General features: G+C 38.3%; 1 protein-coding gene across 2 annotated transcripts in view; it reads right to left on the bottom strand.

The window, feature by feature from the left end:
* SLIT2 (slit guidance ligand 2) overlaps positions 1-20,080 on the bottom strand; it is a 391,304-nt gene that overhangs the window by 10,821 nt on the left and 360,403 nt on the right. For both annotated transcript variants that reach the window (XM_037829492.1, XM_037829493.1), the window contains one exon: positions 19,771-19,901. In XM_037829492.1, the coding sequence (XP_037685420.1) occupies positions 19,771-19,901 (131 nt within the window). The remainder of the gene's footprint in view (positions 1-19,770; positions 19,902-20,080) is intronic.

The raw sequence follows: 20,080 nt of genomic DNA, 5'->3' as shown, positions 1-20,080 counted from the left end.
TGAGACCATAGAAAATTTGTCCTTTTGTGTCTGACTTATTTCACTCAATACAGTGCCCTCACAGTTTCTTCATCAACTTGTTTTTTTTTTTTAAGATGGTTTTGTACACCCATCTTGTCCTTAGTAAACAATTGATCATTCCCTGTATAATCATATATTTATGCATTCATCACCATCACCACTATCTTTATAAGGTCATCTCCATTTCTTCCACAAAGGAGGAGGAAGAGTCAAAGAAGGTAGAGAAAGAAAAGAAAAAGAAAGAAAAAAAAATCACAGCTAAAAAGCACCAAAAGGAAAGATAGAATTAAACTAAAGTACAATAAAAGAGTGAGATAACATCACCAATGCCAAGAGTCCCATACCACTCCCTTTTATCCCCCTCTTATAGGCCTTTTGTTTTGGTATATTGCCTTCATTACATTAAAGGAAGCATAATACAATGTTTCTGTCAACTACAGTTTCTAGTTTGCCATGATTGTATTTTTCCCCCAATACCACCCCATTTTTAACACCTTGCAAGGTTGACATTCATTTGTTCGACCTCATGTAAAAACATATTTGTATATTTTATCACAATTGTTGAGCACTCTAGGTTTTACTGAGTTATACAGTCCCAGTCTTTATCTTTCCTCTTTCCTTCTGGTGTCCCACATGCTCCTAACCTTCCTCTTTCAACCATACTCACAGTCATCTTTGTTCAGTGTACTTACATTGTTGTACTACCACACCCAAAACTGTGTTCCAAATCTCTCACTCCTGTCTTTTCCTATCTGTATTTTCCTATCCTGTCTGTATTGCTTCCTTTAATATTTCCTGTAGCACAGGTATCTTGTTCACAAACTCTCTCATTGTCTGTCAGAGAATATTTTAAACTCTCCCTCATTTGGAAGGACAGGTTTGTTGGATATAGGATTCTTGGTTGGTGGTATTTCTCTTTCAGTATCTTAAATATATCATCCCACTTCCTTCTTGCCTCCATGGTTTCTACTGAGAAATCTGCACATAGTCTTATCAAGCTTCCTTTGTGATGGACTGCTTTTCTCTTGCTGCTTTCAGGACTCTCTCCTTGTCTCTGACATTTGATAATCTGATTGTTAAGTGTCTTGGCATAAGTCTATTCAGATCTATCCTGTTTGGGGCTTGCTGCGCTTCTTGGATCTGTAACTTTATGTCTTTCATAAGAGATGGGAAATTTTCATTGATTATTTCTTTTATTATTGCTTCTGCCCCTTTTCCCTTCTCTTCTTCTTCTGGCACACCCGTGACATGTATATTTATTTGATTCATGTTGTCATTCAATTCCCTGAGATGTTGCTCATATTTTTCCATTCTTTTCTCTATCTGTTCTTCTGTGTGTAGGATTTCAGATATCTTGTTCTTCAGCTACTGAGTGTTTTCTTCTGCTTCTTGAACTCTGCTGTTGCATGTCTTCATAGTATTTTTCATCTCTTGTGTTGTGCCTTTCATTTACATAGATTCTGCCAGTAGATTTTTCAAACTTCTGATTTCTACCTTATGTTCACCCAGGTTTTCTTTATATCCTTCATCTCTTTTGCCATATCTTCCATGAACTCATTGATTTGATTTTTTATTTGATTTAGCACATTTCTTCAAAAATCATTGATTGTTTCATCAAAGTGAAACAATATCTCAACTGTATCTTGATTGGGGTGTAAGTTTGTTCCTTTGACTGGGCCATATCTTCACCCTTCCTAGTGCAGTTTGTAGTCCTCTGTTGTCTAGGCATCTGGATTCCCCGGTTACCCCAATCAGATTTTCCCAGATGAGAATGGGTTAAGATCTCAGAATGGGGTTATATTTAATTTCAAGCCCCTGAGGGTGCATCTTAGAGTCTGATGGATTTTCCTGTGAGTCTCTAGCCACTATGCTTTTCCTAACCTGCACAGCAGGTAGTGCCATGTCAGCCTGTTGCTCCAGACCACTGCAGTTTGTTTCCATTTTGACTGTTTTCCTCCAGGCTCTGGGGTCTGAGTTCTGAGGGAAGGCAGGCCCTTGAGTTGGGCCCCACCTCCTTCTTCTTAGGGAAGATACACTCTCTAGGGAGATATCTTTTGCATTTGAGCTATTCTTTGTCTCTCTGACTCTGTCAACTCCACCCCTGTCTGGGTCAGAGTGCTGCAAACTGAAAATGGCTGAGGCTCTGCTGCACCACTCAGGTTGAGAGAGAGAAAAAGGGAAAGAAAGCCCCCTTCAGAGCCAGTCAATGGCCCCCCAGTTTTGCCCATAAGTCAGATAGAGCAGCTGGTTTTCTGGGCTTCCCCTCCCAGGAAACAGGTGTTTTCCAACTCTCTAAGGTCAGTCTCTAAAAGTCTCTGTATTTTTTTTCTTTTTTAATTAATTTTTTTCCTCTCCATCAGCCCCACCTCCTCTCTACTGGGAGTGACCTCAGGGTACTTTGCTTCTTGTCTATGTTTGTACCTTGTATTCAGCAGTCCAAATTTGTTAATTAAAACACCAGCTGCAGCTGGCCTGAGCTATATTCACTCACTCTGAGAATGCTGCTTTCTCCCACAGGGAGGTCCTGCAGCTTAGCCTGCCATGGTGGAGAGGGGGCTCCTGGTACGGTTTCTCAGTTTTTACTTACAGAATTTATGGTGCAGTCTCAGCCTTTCCACCCAATCCAGGTTGGTATATGACGTGTGGACAGCCATGGTTGTCCCCCAGCAGTTGTTCCAGATTATTTACTAGTTGTTCCTGGTTGTTTATTAGTTGTTCCAGGGGACTAACTAAATTTCACTTCTCTCTACACCACCATCTTAGCTCCTCCACTATCCGTATTTGCTTTTAAAGGCCACTAGAGTTCCATCTATTCAGTTCCTGTCTATTACTCCAAATAGTATTCAAAAGATAGGGAACACTCCACATACACTGATGTTAAGGGACTGTTGGCTTCTGCTCTCCTAAACACTGTACACTGAGTCTTACCAGAATCAAACTTGCTAGGAGCTTGGTACTTTTCAAAATTTGTAAATTGATAAGTTCCTCTTACTTTCTTTGCATTTTCAGAGGGCTGCTCATCAAGTGCTATTTGTGTGAAGACGTCAGTGCTCCATGCAGAGGTGGGAACAACAGACTATAAAACATGCCTAATGTAGGCCTATTTAGGGAGGCTTTCTTAATGATGTCAGTAGCTCTCCATTTTCTTTTCTGTAATTTTAAAGGGCTAGGTTTAACAATCATTACTGCCTTCTTTAAAGAAGAAAAGAAGAACCACATTAAAGAAGAAAACAGAACCAAATAAAAAATATATAATGTAGTGTCAGGAATATACTGAACTTTCAGTATAGATGCAAAATATTATGGTATAATAGAAGTTTAGGCCAAAGAGTATATAAATAGGTAATGTTCAATAAGTTAATATACTGGGATTTTTTGAAAAAAAAAAAAAAAAGAGGCTAAAAATGGAAACAGATATAATAGGACATCATTCCTAAATATGAATACATAATATTCCTTATATGCAATAATTGCTTAAATTTTCAGGCACTGACATTTAAATGTGCAAATGAGTCAAGCCTGGAAACTGACAAAAAATGCCCTGAATTACTGCTTGTTTCTTCATGGGAGTCTACTCATATTCCATTTTTTGCTGACATAGAATAAAAACTTTGTGTGATTTGAGAACAATGTGACCCATTCTGCAGAACTGTGAAAATATTTGAAGGTCTCCTGGCTAAAGCAGTTAGAAGAGTCCACTTGTGCAGGGAGCTTTGATAACCTGGCTCAAGCATCAGCTTTAAAAAAGAAATAAATGTTAAATATGCCAGTCAATATTTTTGCCTTCTATACATTTAATTATTCCAACTTTTAACACCATTAAAATCAGCAGAGAAAATATACTCAGAAAGCACTTTCTAAATAAAGTTGCATACCAACTGTTAGTGATTTTAAACATTACTCTCTTATAAAGGGTTATACTGAGAAGCCAATCAGGTAGTGCTTAAGCACACAGATTTTGTAGTCAGATAAACCTGGATTTGAATCCCAGTCCTGCACTTATTAAATGTATGACCTTAGACAACTTACTTCATTACAAATATACTTCTGTTTCTCATCAGTGAATGCTAATAAATATTCCTCCCTCTTATGGTTGATTTGAGGTCGAAATCAAATGATTTATGTAAAATACATAGCATAACATTGGCATATAGAAGTGCAAAATTAAATGTTAGATATTAGCATCACCACCACCATCATCATATAAACAATCCAATACTGTTTCGGGGTCTTCTTCAGAAAGAAAGTTAATTTGCTTTATTTTTACTATTAGCTATAAGATAATGTTAAAGACTGGCAGAAACATAACTTCTTTGGGGCATATCTTGTTCAAGTTACTAAAAGTTTTGAAGTGTAAATTAATAAAGATATAAATAGAGAGGGTGGTATTCAATTGCCTCTTCCCTTGTGGTCATACATAATTCTGTTAGTGGTTTTATATGGCTGTTCTCTGATCACTGACCTGAATTAAATCACAAATATAAATAATGAGGTCCCCCATTCCATTTCAATTCCAAAGAAAAGACCCATATGTACTGAGAAATGGGTTCCTGGTCAGATATTGGTCTTAGTCAATCAGTCTAGGCTTGTCATCATCAATGAAGATGGTTGATGCTTTGTACCTTCCAATTCAGTGTTTCAGCTGGCAAGCTTGAGGTAGCTAGTTTCATCATCAGCTCATTTAACTTACTGCTCCTTCATTCCCTTTCTTCCTTTTTTTTTTTATTTTTTTTTATTTTTTGAGTACAAGTCTTTAACTTCCACTAATTATAAGCTACTTTAGAGCCAGGGCCACATATTCTTTATTTCTGCATTCCTTTCAGTATCCAGCCGAGTGTCTGGTATAGTATACACTCATTAAATACATGTTAAAAGAAATGTAAGGCAGATGTATAAGAAAAACCTATATAGGTTGTTTTTGTAAAATTAACTAGATTTTTGTTATAATCAAGAGGTTTCAAACATAGTTAGGGCAGGTAATTCTAAATGATACAAAATTTTAAGAAAATTTGGAATTTCCACTGGTGGTGTCATACAAGGATAATAATGGTAGATAACCTTGCTCAGCCTGTTTGAGCTCTGTCATTAGATGAGAGACCTTGCATTAGTATGGCTTGCAGTAATTTTTCTCTGCTTTCATTGCCGTATCAGGAAAATGCAAATCACAAGAGCAAACACTTACTTAAGAACTTTACATAGATTAACTCATTTAAGCCTCAAAACAACCCTGAGTGGGGCACTTATGGTACCTGAGGTGTCACAGCTAACTAGTGGCTCAGCACAGACTTGAAGCCAGGTTGCCTGTCTCTACCATATATGTGCTTATCTCTTATGCACCACTTTTCCAATCAAAAACCTAACGTATAGCTATTAATATACAAATGTCACACGTTCTCACCACCATCAGTTTAATACATGATTTCTCTCTCCCAAATAGCCCAGATATAAAGTTCTATCAAAAATGACCTTAAGTGAGAGGCTAAGCCTACTTATAATTGTGCCTAAGAGTCATCCCCAGAGAACCTGTTTTGTTGCTCAGACGTGGCCTCTCTTTTTAAGCCAATTACAGTCACTTCCCCAGAGGGATTTCCCTGGTAATGTGGGAAGTGACTACCAGGGATGAATCTGGACCTGGTATCATGGGATTGAGAAAGTCTTCTCGACCAAAAAGGGGGAAGAGAAATGAAACAAAATTTTCAGTGGCTGAGAGATTTCAAATGAAGTTGAGAGGTCATTCTGGAGGTTATTCTTATGTGTTATACAGATATCTGTTTTTAGTTTTTAGTGTATTGGAATAACTAGAAGGAAATACCTGAAACTTTTGAACTGCAACACAGTAGCCTTGATTTTTGAAGATGATTGTATAACTATATAGCTTACTCAGTGTGACCATGTAGATTGTGAAAACCTTGTGGCTCACACAACCTTTATCCAGTGTATGGATAGTTGAGTAGAAAAATGGGGACAAAAATTAATAATGGGGGGAATGATGGGATGTTTTTGGTGTTCTTTTTTACTTTAACTTTTTTTTTGTTTCTTTTTTTAAATTTTGTTTTAAATTTTTTATTGAGATTGTTCACATACCATACAACTATCCAAAGATCCAAAGTGTACAATCAACTGCCCATGGCACCATCATATAGCTGTGCATCCATCAACACAATTAATTTTTTTTCAATTTTTAGAACATTTTCATTACTCCAGAAAATAAATAAAGACAAAAAAAGGAAACTCAGTTCCTCCCATACCCTTAACCACACCGCCCTCCATTATTGATTCCTAGTTTTGGTATAGCACATTTGTTACTGTTGATGAAAGAATGTTAAAACACTACTGAGTTTAGTATATAGTTTGCAATAGGTATATATTTTTTCCTATATGCCTCTCTATTATTAACTTCTAGTTATAGTGTCATACATTTGTTCTAGTTCGTGAGAGAGATTTCTGATATTTGTATAATCAATCACGGACATTGTCCACCACAAGGTTCACTGTTTTATACATTCCCATCTTTTAACCTCCAACTTTCCTTCTGGTGACATGCGTGACTCTGAGCTTACCCTTTCCACCACCTTCACACACCTTTCAGCACTGTTATTCTCACAACATGCTACCATCACCCCTGTCCATTTCCAAACATTTAAGTTCACCCTAGTTGAACATTCTGCTCATAACAAGCAACTGCTCCCCATTCTTTAGCCTTCATTCTATACCCTGGTAACTTATACTTCATGTCTGTGAGTTTATATATTAGAACTAGTTCATATCAGTGAGATCCTGAAATATTTGCCTTTATGTGTCTGTCTTATTTCACTCAATATAGTGCCCTCAAGTTTTCTTCATCAACCTGTTTCTTTTAAGATGGTTTTGTTCACACACCATACATTCTGTCCTAAGTAAACGATTGTTGGTTCCTTGTATAGATATGTATTTATGTATGTATTCAGCACCATCGCCACTATCTATATAAGAACATCTCCTTTTTTTCCACAAAGATGAAGGAAGAGTCAAAGAAGGCAGAGAGGCAAAAGAAAAAGAAAGGAGAAAGAGAGAAAAACAAAAATACGAAAACTTGGTAGCTAGAAAGTGACAAAAGGAAAGATAGCTGTGCTGGTTTGAATGTATTATGTTCCCCAGAAGAAAACATATTCTTTGATGCAATCTTGTGGGGCAGACATATTAGTGGGGATTAAGTTGGAATGTTTGGATTAGGTTGTTTGCATGGAAATGTGCCCCACCCCACTGTAGGTGATAACTCTGATAAGATATTTCCATGGAGGCATGGCCCCATCCATTCAGGGTGGGCCTTGATCAGTGGAGCCATATAAATGGGCTGACAAACAGAACAAACTCAGTGCAGCTGAGAGTGACATTTTGAAGAGGAGCTACAGCCAAGAGGGACACTTTGAAGAATGCACAGAAGCTGAGAGTAGCTGCAGATGAGAGACACTTTGAAGACAGCCATTGAAAGCAGACTCTTGCTCTGGAGAAGCTAAGAGAGGACAAATACCCCAAGTGCAACTAAGAGTGACATTTTTGAGGAATTGCAGCCTAGAGAGGAATGTCTTGGGAGAAAGCCATTTTGAAACCAGAACTTTGGAGCAGACGCCAGCCACGTGCCTTCCCAGCTAACAGAGGTTTTCCGGACACCACTGGCCATCCTCCAGTGAAGGTACCCGATTCCTTATGTGTTACCTTGGACACTTTATGGCCTTAAGACTGTAACTGTGTAACCAAATAAACCCCCTTTTATAAAAGCCAATCTATCTCTGGTGTTTTGCATTCTGGCAGCATTAGCAAACCAGAACAAAAGCATTAACCTAAAGTAGAATAGTCAGACAACATCACCAATGCCAGGAGTCCCATACCCTTCCTCTATTCCCCACCCCCTCATATGCATTTAGCTTTGGTATCTTGCCTTTGTTATATTACAGGAAGCATAATACAATGTTTCTGTAAATTACAGTCTCTAGTTTGCATTGATTGTATTTTCCCCCCAATCCCACCCTATTTTTAACCCCTTGCAATGTTGACATTCATTTGTTCTACCTCGTGTAAAAACATATTTATATCTTTTATTATAATCATTGAGCACCCTAGGTTTCCCTGAGTTACACAGTCCCAGTCTTCATCGTTCGTCTTTTGTTCTGGTGTCCCACATGGTCCCAGCCTTCCTCTTTCAGTCATACTCACAGTCATCTTTGTTCAGTGTACTCACATTGCTGTGCTACTATCTTCCAAAACTGTGTTCCAAACCTCTCACTCCTGTCTTTTCCTTTCTATTTGTAGTGCTTTCTTTAGTGTCTCCTGTAGAGCAGGTATCTTGTTCACAAACTCTGTCATTGTCTGTTTGTCAGAGACTATTTTAAAGCTCTCCCTCATATTTGAAGAATAGTTTTGCCAGATATAGGATTCTTGGTTGGTGGTTTTTCTCTTTCAGTATCTTAAATATATCACACCACTTCCTTCTTGCCTCCATGGCTTCTATTGAGAAATCCGCACATAGTCTTATCAAGTTTCCTCTGTATGTGATGGATAGCTTTTCTTTTGCTGCTTTCAAGATTCTCTCTTTATCTTTGACGTTTGATATTCTGATTATTAAGTGTCTTGGCGTAGGCCTATTTTGATCTACTCTGTTTGGAGTATCCTGCACTTCTTGGATCTGTAATTTTATGTCTTTCATAAGAGATGGGAAATTTTCATTGATTATTTCCTCTATTATTGCTTCTGCCCCATTTCCCTTCTCTTCTCCTTCTGGAACACCAAAGATACATACATTCTTGCTTTTTGTTTTGTCCTTAAGTACCCGGAGATGTTGCTCATATTTTTCCATTCTTTTCTCTGCATGTCCTTTTGTGTGTAGGCTTTCAGGTGCCTTGTTCTCCAGTTCCTGAGTGTTTTCTTCTGCCTCTTGAGATCTGCTGTTGTGTGTTTCCATTGTGTCTTTCATCTCTTGTGTTGTGCCTTTCATTTACATAGATTCTGCCAGTTGGTTTTTTTTTTTTAATATTAAATTCAGTTTTATTGAAATACATTCACACACCATACAATCATCCATGGTATACAATCCACTGTCCACAGTATAACATAGTTATGCGTTCATCACCACAATCTATCTCTGAACATTTTCCTTACATCAGAAAGAACCAGAGCAAGAATAAAAAATAAAAGTGAAAAAAGAACACCCAAATCATCCCCCATCCCACCCCATTTGTCCTTTAGTTTTTATCCCCATTTTTCTACTCATCCATAAACTAAATAAAGGGGGTGTGATCCACAAGGTCTTCACAATCACATGGTCACCCCTTGTAATCTACATTATTATATAATTGTCTTCAGGAGTCCAGACTGCTGGGTTGGGGTTTGGTAGTTTCAGGATTTACTTCTAGCTATTCCAATACATTAAAACCTAAGAGGTGTTATCTACATAATGCATAAGAATGTCCACCAGAGTGACCTCTCGACTCCATTTGGAATCTCTCAGCCACTGAAACTATTTTGTCTCATTTTGCATCCCCCTTTTGGTCAAGAAGATACTCTCAGTCCCACGTTGCTGGGTCCACATTCATCCCCGGGAGTCATATTCTGCATTGCCAGGGAGATTTGCAACCCTGGGAGTCGGGTCCCATGTAGGGGGGAGGGCAGCGAGTTCACCTGTCGAGATGGCTCAGTTAGCGAGAGAGAGGGCCACATCTGAGCAACAAAGAGGTACTCAGGGGGAGACTCTTAGGCACAATTATATGCAAGTTTAGCCTCTCCTTTGCAGTAACGAGCTTCCTAAGGGCAAGTCCCATGATCCAGGGCTCAGCACATCAAACCGCCAGTCCCAGTGTTTGTGACATCAACACCAGTTCATGTGAGGATGTCCAACACATCCGCATCTTCCCCCAGATCCTCGGGGACGGGGAGGGGGAGGCTGTAAATATATTTTTTATTATCTGCCCAAATTACTCTGGGATGTGTTACTATTTCATTCCAGCCTATACTAACCTACCGTATCTCACTTCCTATTCAAAGTTCCACGCAATTGTGGTGTTTGAACAAATTGACTGTAGAGTTGTATCATTTAGAAAATTTAGATCCTGTACCAAATAGATACCTCTTCCCTTGGTCTCATATGGAAGTTGAAGTTTTAAAACACAGTCAGTTTCAACCTTTACCCTTTGGCCTGCCAGTTGGTTTTTTGAACTTTCCATTTCTACTTTAGTATGCCCAGTGTTTCCATTATACAGTTCAGCTCTTTTGCCATTATCTTTCATAAACTTTTTGAATTGACTTATTATTAGTAGTTTCAATTCCTGTATCTCAGTTGAAGAGTAAGTTTGTTTCTGTGACTAGGCCATAACTTCATTTTTCTTAGTGTAGGTTGTAGTTTTCTGTTGTCTAGGCATGGTTTCCTTGGTTATCCCAATCAGGTTTTCCCAGACCAGAATGGGCTCAGGTCCCAGAAGGAAGAAATATTCAGTTCAGGGTATGTCTTTGAAAATTGGTACACCCTGTGATGCCTCAGGTCGCTGTGCTTTTCTGCCCAGTAGGTGGTGCCTATCAGCCTGTAATCCCAGACTGGTAAGGAGGTATGGCCTCTAGCTGTTTTCCCCCAGGTTCTGGGGTCTGGTTCTGAATGGAAGGCAGGTAGTAGAGCTGGGTCTCACCCCTTTCCTCTTAGAGAAGCTATATCCCCTAGGGAGAGGTGAGTAGCATTTGAATAGTCTTTCTCTGCCTGTGTTATCTCCACTCTTGTCTGGGTCAGAGCATTTGGACATGAAAATGGCTGAGGCTTTCTCCACTGAGCCGAAACAGGGACCAAAAGTCCCCTTCAGGACTAGTCCACAGTGACCCTCCGGCTCTCCAAGGTCAGTGGTCACCCAAAGCCTCTGTTTGCTTGTTGGGGATTTGTAGCTCATAGTAAGCAGTTCACACTCACTAATTAAAACCCCAGTTGGAGCTCAGCTGAGCTATATTCACTTGCTGGGAGAGAGCATCTCTCTAGCACCATGAGGCTTTGCAGCTCAGGCTGTGGGGGGAGGTGTCTCCTGGCTTGGATCTGCAGTTTTTACTTACAGACTTTATGCTGGGATCTCGGGTATTCCTCCCAATTTAGGTTGGTGCATGATGAGCAGATGGTCACATTTGTCTCCCTGCAGTTATTCCAGATTACTAGTTGTTCCTGGTTTTTTATTAGTTGTTCCAGGGGGACTAACTAGCTTCCACTCCTCTCTATGCCGCCATCTTAGATCCTACTCTTTACTTTAACTGTTATTATTGACTTTGTTTTTATTTTTTTTGGAGTAATGAAAATGTTCAAAAATTGATTGTGGTTATGAATGTACAACTATATGATGGTACTGTGAACAATTGATTGTACACTTCAGATGATTGTATGGTATGTGATTATGGCTCAATAAAATTGAATTAAAAAAGTGAAACAAAACAAAACAAAAATGACCTTAAGTGATGGACACACAACTTGGTATATTTACTAACAATTTACCTAAAAAAAAATTTAAAATAATGAGATTTGAAGGGTATGAGAATGCATGTAAACTACGTGGATATGAAAAACGGTTTTGGATTTCATTTTTGAAATTTTGAGTGAGATTGTTTAGCCACAAAATAAAACAAATCTGAGAGTTGTGGGGAGATTTTTCTTGCCCTAAAAGCTTTAAATGTTTGGATTTTATTTTTCCAATTATAAGTGAGATTCAGACTGATTAGCCACATGCACATAAAAGCTATTTTGAAAATCCTGCGGAGATTTTTCTTCCCTTAAGAGCTTTAAATGTCTAAGCTGGTAATTCTAGAACCTGATAAAAGTTACCACTGAACTAAATTCCACTTACATTTCCTTGGAATTAAGTGAGGCCTACCTCTAGCCTTTTAACAGATTAATTTCTATGAAATAACAGTTTTAGATTCTTTGTTTTTCAAAATGATATTGTGTATATGGGGAATGCAGAGAATATGAGAATATTCCAAATCAGTGTTTCACACTGTCTTCTAAAACATGAGATAAATTGGGGGATTCTAAGAATCCTATGCTTAAATATCCTTTTAAAATAAAAACAATAATTGGCATAGCAATTATTACATAATAAAACCGAGCTATCATTGATTTTGCAATCTATCATAGCCATCTACCACTATACATCTACTTTTGGGTTCTGATAAATATTCATAAACTCTCTTTCACTCTGCCTTGGGAGCTATATATTTGATGACTCACAAAAGTCACAAGTGAACCACTTAGCATTGAACCTTTCCACTGGGAACATAAATTGCATTTATTACCGCTATTATGTAACTTAGCTTTACTACACTCATCTATTACCCGTCTTTTTATTATTATTATTTTTTGTGTGAAGTTCTAAACTGTAAATGGATGCATGAAAACAAAGCAGTTACTCAACTATGCCTTGTGGTTTGCTACAGGAAAAAAGTCTAAAAACTCAGGGTTTAAAAGAAAAAAGGGGTTCTAAAATGTCTCTTGCTTTTCTTTCTCTGATCTGTTTATGCAGGACACATTAACAACAATATTTCTATTTCAACCAGAAATCTTAAGGTATTTTAATTGTTTAATAAAGGTAAATTATAGTTCCTTTTATTTTCTTCTGTGAGCTCAGCTTTTTGCCTTAATAAGTTAAAATATCTGGGGATCTAGTCTGTGCAATGGGCTAGAAATTAGAAACCAAATAAACTCAGCTGGTCATCTCATTTTGACGTCACTTGCCTGAAGTTTCTTCTTCTGTGAAGCGGGATGATAATTAAAAACGTTGAAAGGAACAGGATGTCAAATGAGATTAAAGGTCTTCATGTACACATACCACAGTTTTCCAGAAGAAAGTTTTATAAAATAATTAGTTTATCAAATAATGTAATATTTTAAATACTTTTGAAGCAAAATGTCTAGTTTAAATAAAAATGCATTAAAATGGAAAGGGAACTCTACCCTTGAACATGTAAATGTAAGCCAGTAAAACTCTCATTTGGATATGATTCTTCATTATCTGGATATATGAGCATGAGAAGTTAACAATAAATCACCAAAATTACCTATTATTGAGAACATACTTTGTGCCTAGTACTATGCTAGGTGCTTACATTTATCACCTCTAATTCTTCTAACCACGCTTAAAAAATGGAGATAATTCTGATTCTTCAGATGAGGAAACTGAAACAGAAAGAGGTTACATCACTTGCCGAAGGTTATAAAGTTAGTGATGGTGACGCCTTTCCACCTGGCATATCAAGAACGGCTCAGAGTTCATCTTGGACGTGAGAAGAGTGGTGATATCATTCAAATAGTTCAAAAATCAAAATGAGGTAAAATGATTTCACATAGAAGTTTCACTCCTTTGCCTCCTCCTCTTCCTACCCTAATTTTCCTTCATGCAAATACATGGAAATTCAAACCCGTATTTTTATTTACCCTCCTTTTACACTGTTCTGCTTTGCATTTGTTTTCTTTTTAAGTTAATGTATCTTGGAAATCTTTCAATATTCTACACAGAGAGTGTCCTCATTCTCTTCCTTGCTCCCTCTCTTGTCTCTCCTCTTTCTTTCCTCTATTTAACAGTCCATTCCATTGTGTGGATGTACCACGTTAAGAAAGAAACATGCATTATTTCCAAACCACTGCTTTTACAAACAATGCCACAGTGAATTACTTTGAACACATATCATTTCTTATGTCTGAAGGTGCATCTGTAGATTCCCAGAAGCAGGATTTCATGGGTCAGAAAGTAAATGTATTTGTAATTTTGATAGATATTTCCGAATTGCTCTCTGCAGAAACGGTAAGCAAATTCTACTTCCATGATTAATGTATGAACATAGAAGGTATATTTTAGCTCCTCTGCTATACTCTAGAAAGAGATGTCAGTAAGACTAGCCTGTATAGCTAGAAGGGAGGTGAGAACGAGGACAGTGTGAGTGAGGACAGCTGCTGGGTTGACAGGTGTGGGAGGCCTAAGCATGCAGCTGGCAATTAAAGGTACAGAAACGTAGAATAAAAGAAACATGTATCAATACCTACCTACCTATCTACCACCTACCTACTTACCTACCTACCTATCATCTATCTATTCATACCCTATCTATCTACCAACTTACCTATCAAGCTATCGATCGATCTATCTATCAAACTCTCTCTCTCCTATTTATCAATCTATCATCTATCTATTTGAATTCTAGCAAGAGAGGCAAGTACTTACAAAGGAGCAAGATGAAAATTAAGGACAGAGTCTCACAGAATGCTTACAACTAAAGAGAAATTTGAGTATTTTTGCCAACTGAGAGGTCAGAGCCAGAGAAATTCCACAGGGTAATGTCTCATGAGGAACTGGAGGGGGAATATTACAGGTTGAAACAAAACAAAATAAAGACAAGCAACAGATACAAGTTTGGATTTGTCCGGAGGGCAGCAGGGAGCCACTGAATTAAGCAAAGGCATAACTGAGTCAGTCTTGCCTCTTAAAATCAAACTGTCTACAGAATGCAGAATAAGATGGAGAAAGACAGTAGTTAGGAGACAAAGGCATTCAGGTTAAATGTGGGCAGTGGTCATGGACAAAAGTAAAAGGATTCAAGAAATATTGGGGTGGCAGAATCAAGAGGGTTTTGTGACTAACTCAATATGGTGATGAGGGAACTGCACATGTCTAAAAGGACATTCCGTGCTGATGGCTGTCAGGAGAGATTTGTGAAAGCTGAAATGCAGCTCTTTGCTCTTTTCCTAATAGTTCAACAAAGCACACTGTTCTAGTTTGCTAATGCTGTGGGCAGGCAAAACACCAGAAATGGATTGGCTTTTATAAAAAGGGGTTTACTTGGTTACAAAGTTACAGTCTTAAGGTCATAAAGTGTCCATCAACAAAGGGTACCTTCATTGGAGGATGGCCAATGGTGTCCTGAAAATCTGTTAGCTGGGAAGGCATGTGGCTGGCGTCTGTTCCAAAGTTCTGGTTTCAAAATGGCTTTCCCTCAGGACGGGACGTTCCTCTCTAGGCTGCAGATCCTCAAACATGTCACTCTTAGTTGCTCTTGGGGTGTTTGTCCTCTCTTAGATTCTCTGGAGCAAGAGTCTGCTTTCAACAGTGGTCTTCAAACTGTCTCTCATCTGCAGCTACTCTCTCAGCTTCTGTGTATTCTTCAAAGTGTCCCTCTTGGCTGTAGCTCCTCTTCAAAATGTCACTCACAGCTGCACTGAGTTCCTTCTGTATGCCAGCTCATTTATATGGCTCCAGTGATTTAATTTAGATCCACCCTGAATGGGTGGGGTAACACCTCCATGGAAATTATCCAATCAGAGTCATCAGCCATAGCTGGATGGGGCGCATCTCCAGTGAAACACTCAAAGGATTCCAATCTAATCAGCACTAAAACGTCTGCTCCACAAGATTGTATCAAAGAATATGACTTTTTCTGGGGGACATAACACATTCAAACCAGCACACACACCATATAACACCATAACATGATTATCTAAAGGCAAATAGAAATTTTAGTGCTTTGAGTACAATGGTGTGTAACATGGGTCCTTCATTGTCCGGAACAAGGCCTGCTTCTGTAAGAGCAAAGAACCACAGGGCTATGGCATCTTTTAGTTCTGCAAACTGTCTCCTCCATTTAAAAAGATCTCTTAAAGAATCTCATTAACTTCAAAGAAAAAGAAAATATCCATCACCAAAAATCAAGTAAATATTGAAAAGAATTGGACTACAGATAGCAGTATGTTAATTATAATACTGATTAAAACATGCCTTTTGAGCTCTTACCATACCATGTACTGTTACTTCCATTTATATATACTTTAGAATTGAATCCTCATAGTGACCTTATGGGATACGTTTTACATATTTATTTACAAATATGGATACCAAAGCACAGAAATATCAAGCACCTTGCCTAAGTTTATAAACTTAGTAAGAGGCCAAGTGTTCCGGTTTGCTAATGCTGCTGGGATGCAAAATATCAGAAATGGATTGGCTTTTATAAAAGCGGGTTTAGTTGGTTACACAGTTACAGTCCTAAGGCCATAAAGTGTCCAAGATAACACATCAACAATTGGGTACCTTCACTGGTGGATGGCCAATGGCGTCCGGAAAACCTCTGTTAGCTGGGAAGGCACGTGGCTGGTGTCTGCTCCAAAGTTCTGGTTTCAAAATGGCTTTCTCCCAGGACGTTCCTCTCTAGGCGTCTGCTTCTCTCCAAAGTGTCACTACAGCTGCTCTTGGGGCATTTGTCCTTTCTTAGCTTCTTTGGAGCAAAAGCCTGCTTTCAAAGGCCATCTCCAAAATGTCTCTGTAAACTGCAGTTCTCTCAGCTCCTGTGCATTCTTCAAAGTGTTCCTCTTGGCTGTAGCAAGCTCACTCCTTCTGTCTGAGCTTATATAGTGCTCCAATAAACTAATCAAGGCCCATGCTGAATGGTCGGGGCCACACCTCCATGGAAATTATCTAATCAGATTTATCATCAACAGTTGGGTGGGGTGCATATCCATGGAAACAACCTAATCCAAACATTCTAATTTAATCAACACTAATACGTCTGCCCCTACAGGACTGTATCAAAGAACATGGCTTTTTCTGGGGGCCATAATATATACAAACCAGTACACCAAGTGTATATTGGAACACACATCTTAGCCACTATGACTACTATCTGTCAAATATTAGATTCTCCTATTGTGTTGAAAGACGTTAATCTTTTTCAGTATTCTCTATTTCACAAAAACATCTGCTCTATTCCAAATTGGAATGTTTATATATTTATTTATAATATCCATATCTATCTATGTAACCATCTATCTATCACCTCTCTATTTATTCTAGGTAATTATTGCTTCTTTAGTTTTACTAAAAAATAATATAACAATACAATTGATTGGTGTGTAATAAACATGGATTAAGTTAATGCTATGTTTGTGCCGATCTCACAATAGAGGTCTCCATAAGATGATCTGCCCACAAAAATGTGGCCTTCATAATGTAGGTTCATAATGAAAAGTGTACAACATGATATTATTTTTATAAATCCAAAGGGTATACTCCATTGTTCGTTAAGCAAAAATGATAATGAACATAAACTCAAAAACAAGTTCTTTATAGCAAGTCTTCATGTGGATATAATCACTTTGGTTTCTACAACTTATCCAGAAATATTTTAAGTATATTTTATGTGAATTCTGGTTTTAATAAGTCAACCTCAATTTTACTATTGTTTCTGATAACTCGATGCTGCTTCATTGCATAAAATTAAAACAAAAAAAAATGAACTACACATTTTTTGAAATATTTTTACGGGCTGAAATAAATTGAGGCTATATAATTTAAGGCTAAGCAAAATCTAAAATGTTGGCTTTTATTCATCATCATTTGGAGATGAAATAACTATTGAATTCCACATGGAAACCAATAATTATGTTTATTTCCATACTCTAAATATCCCTAAATGGGCTAGCTCACCACCAAAAGGACTTATCAAATTCTATTCATGGCCACAACTGGCATTATTTACAGAGCTATTATCAAGGATTACATATGATATGAAGGCTTCGGAAGCATATTGACAGATACAAGAATGATATCAATAATATGGAGGCCAGTGTCTTCACATTATGTCCCAATCTATGTTCACAAACTGGTTGTCAACCATATTTGGCCAACAGATGTGTTTCATATGTATATGGTGTGGAATAAAAATATGGTATTTAAAAATGTGAATCAATATTTAAAGGAGGGGAAATTTTATATACAAAAAACTGAGAATTTTGCATTTCCTTGAAAAAATCAGGAGTTCTGGAAAACCTATGCTCTCATTTTTACATGTCAGCATTCAGAGGGAACCAAGTAGACATAGTCCTGTTTTGTTAAAAATTTGCTTTTAGTTCACTGCAGTCATAACCAGTCCTGATTATGTTGCCAACACTAGGACTACTTGCAGTAGAGGGAGGCCTCTCTAAAAAGTTAGAGTGTTTCAAGAATAAAAGGGCAAGAACATTTAAATGAATAAAAGGGCCTGTTTATTCATGTAAATTACCTCCCTTGAAAGACTCACTGACTATGATTTTCTGACCCTTGTGACAATTTGTATATATTAAGTTCCCCCAAAAGCCATATTCTGTAATTCAATCTTGTGGTGGTAGACATATTAGTGTTGATTAGGTTGGAATCCTTCCATGGAGATGTGATTCAATCAACTGTGGGCAAAAGGTTTGATTAAACTATTTCCATGGAGATATGGACAATGCCCATTCAGGGTGGGTCTTAATTTAATCACTGGAGTTCTATAAAAGAGCTCACAAACATAAGGAGCTCAGAGAAGCTGAGAGGGACATTTTGGAGAGAAGCTAAGAGCTGACACTGATGCTGTCACTTGGAGATGCTTGGAGATGCATGAAGATGTTTGGAGATGCCAGCCCAGAGTTTGCTACAGAGAAGCTAAAACAGGACCCAGACGCTTAGATTTACAGGAGCTGAAGAAACTAAGAAAGACTCAGAGACATTTTGGAGAAAGCCATTTTGAAACAACCTGGGAGCAAAGGAATAGCAGACACCAGCCACGTGCCTTCCCAGCTGACAGAGGTGTTCTGGATGCTATCAGCCATTCTTCAGTGAAGATACCATCTTGTTGATGCCTTAGTTTGGACACTTTTATGGCCTCAGAACTGTAACTCTGTTACCAAATAAAAGCCAATCTATTTCTTGTATTTTGCATAATGGCAGCATTAGCAAACCAGAACATCCCTGTTCTACATGGTTATAGTTATTTCTACCTGTAAAAAAAATTAACTAGGTAACTTATCTATAAGATTATAGAGAATTGGTACTGGGAACTAGCAGAGGGGCTCTGATGGTTAGTTTTATTCAGAAACCACTCAAAGTAATCCGCTTATATTTCCACCAAAATCTGTGTCCCATGAACACCACCCCTTTCATATCTTTGATATATCATCAATATTATACTATTGGAGCACTTCCAAATTAAATGATCAAGATTAACGATCAAATTATTTTATGAATCCATTTTTTTATCATGTGCAAACTCCAGAAGGAGAGGGACTTTGTTTATTCCCTGGAGTTTAGAACAGTGCCAGGCACATAGTAGGTACTCAATAAATGGTTCACTTTAAATGACTCACTTTGCTGGGTATCTTGCATTTGTTTGTCCAGAACTACTCTCTACTGTTCACCTTATTCTGAGCCCTGGGAGGCTTATCTGTGTGAGCTACATCACTGGAATCAGCGGGTTCCTTGTTTTCTGGTTTCCCGTTTGTCCAATGAGCAGCAAGGGCAGAAGACTGTTGGAAGGTGAGGTCAGTATTTAAAACTGGGCTTTCTTCCCCCAGAGCTTGCTGAGGGCTGGCTGCAGCTCTCTTCAAGGTCACAGCTACTGCCAGCCTCTCCTGTGAGCCTCTCCACAAAGCCTTTTCTGGTCTTTGATTTCCCCAACTGCTCCCTCCCCTCGCCCCTTCAGCAGATGGGTAGTGACAACACCCCTCTTTACCAGCCCCAGGCTACTGCACTGTTCCTGCCCACAACTTTGTAAAGAGCCCCTTTTATTAATTTCTCCTCCAATTTATCCAACTTGAAGGTATGCTCGGTTCCTGCCAGGACCCTAATTAATACACTTATCATAAAGCTTGCTGGGACCAAATTACCCCCACCCCTCCCCATTACAAAACCATAGAGAGACGGTAGTTCTCCATTAAACAAATGTTTTCACCTTTACCAGTAACTGAGAGATCTTCACCTGTAAATGGCAGAGGCCGGGTGGGAGCCGGTGTCATAGCTGGCACGCACACGTCCCCGGTACAATTCGACAGCTATATGGTCTTTGTCACCCTTGTACAGGAGGATTCCACTGTCTTCATCTGTGGCAATCTAGTGGGAAGTGACCTTGGCATTACTACATACAGTCACCCAAACATATTCCATCAAGAAGAAAGACAAGACCACAAAGTGAAGTGAGGACTTCTTTTCTGATGTTTATTTATTTTTCCTTATGGCTGTGAGAAAATAATAATGTATGCTGACCTGTACCTAAATTAGTTTGTTGCAAA

This window comes from Choloepus didactylus, chromosome 3, assembly GCF_015220235.1.
Source record: "Choloepus didactylus isolate mChoDid1 chromosome 3, mChoDid1.pri, whole genome shotgun sequence".
Classification (NCBI taxonomy): Eukaryota; Metazoa; Chordata; class Mammalia; order Pilosa; family Megalonychidae; genus Choloepus; species Choloepus didactylus.
Note: the sequence above shows the minus strand (reverse complement) of the source record. Positions and strands in the feature narration are given on the sequence as shown.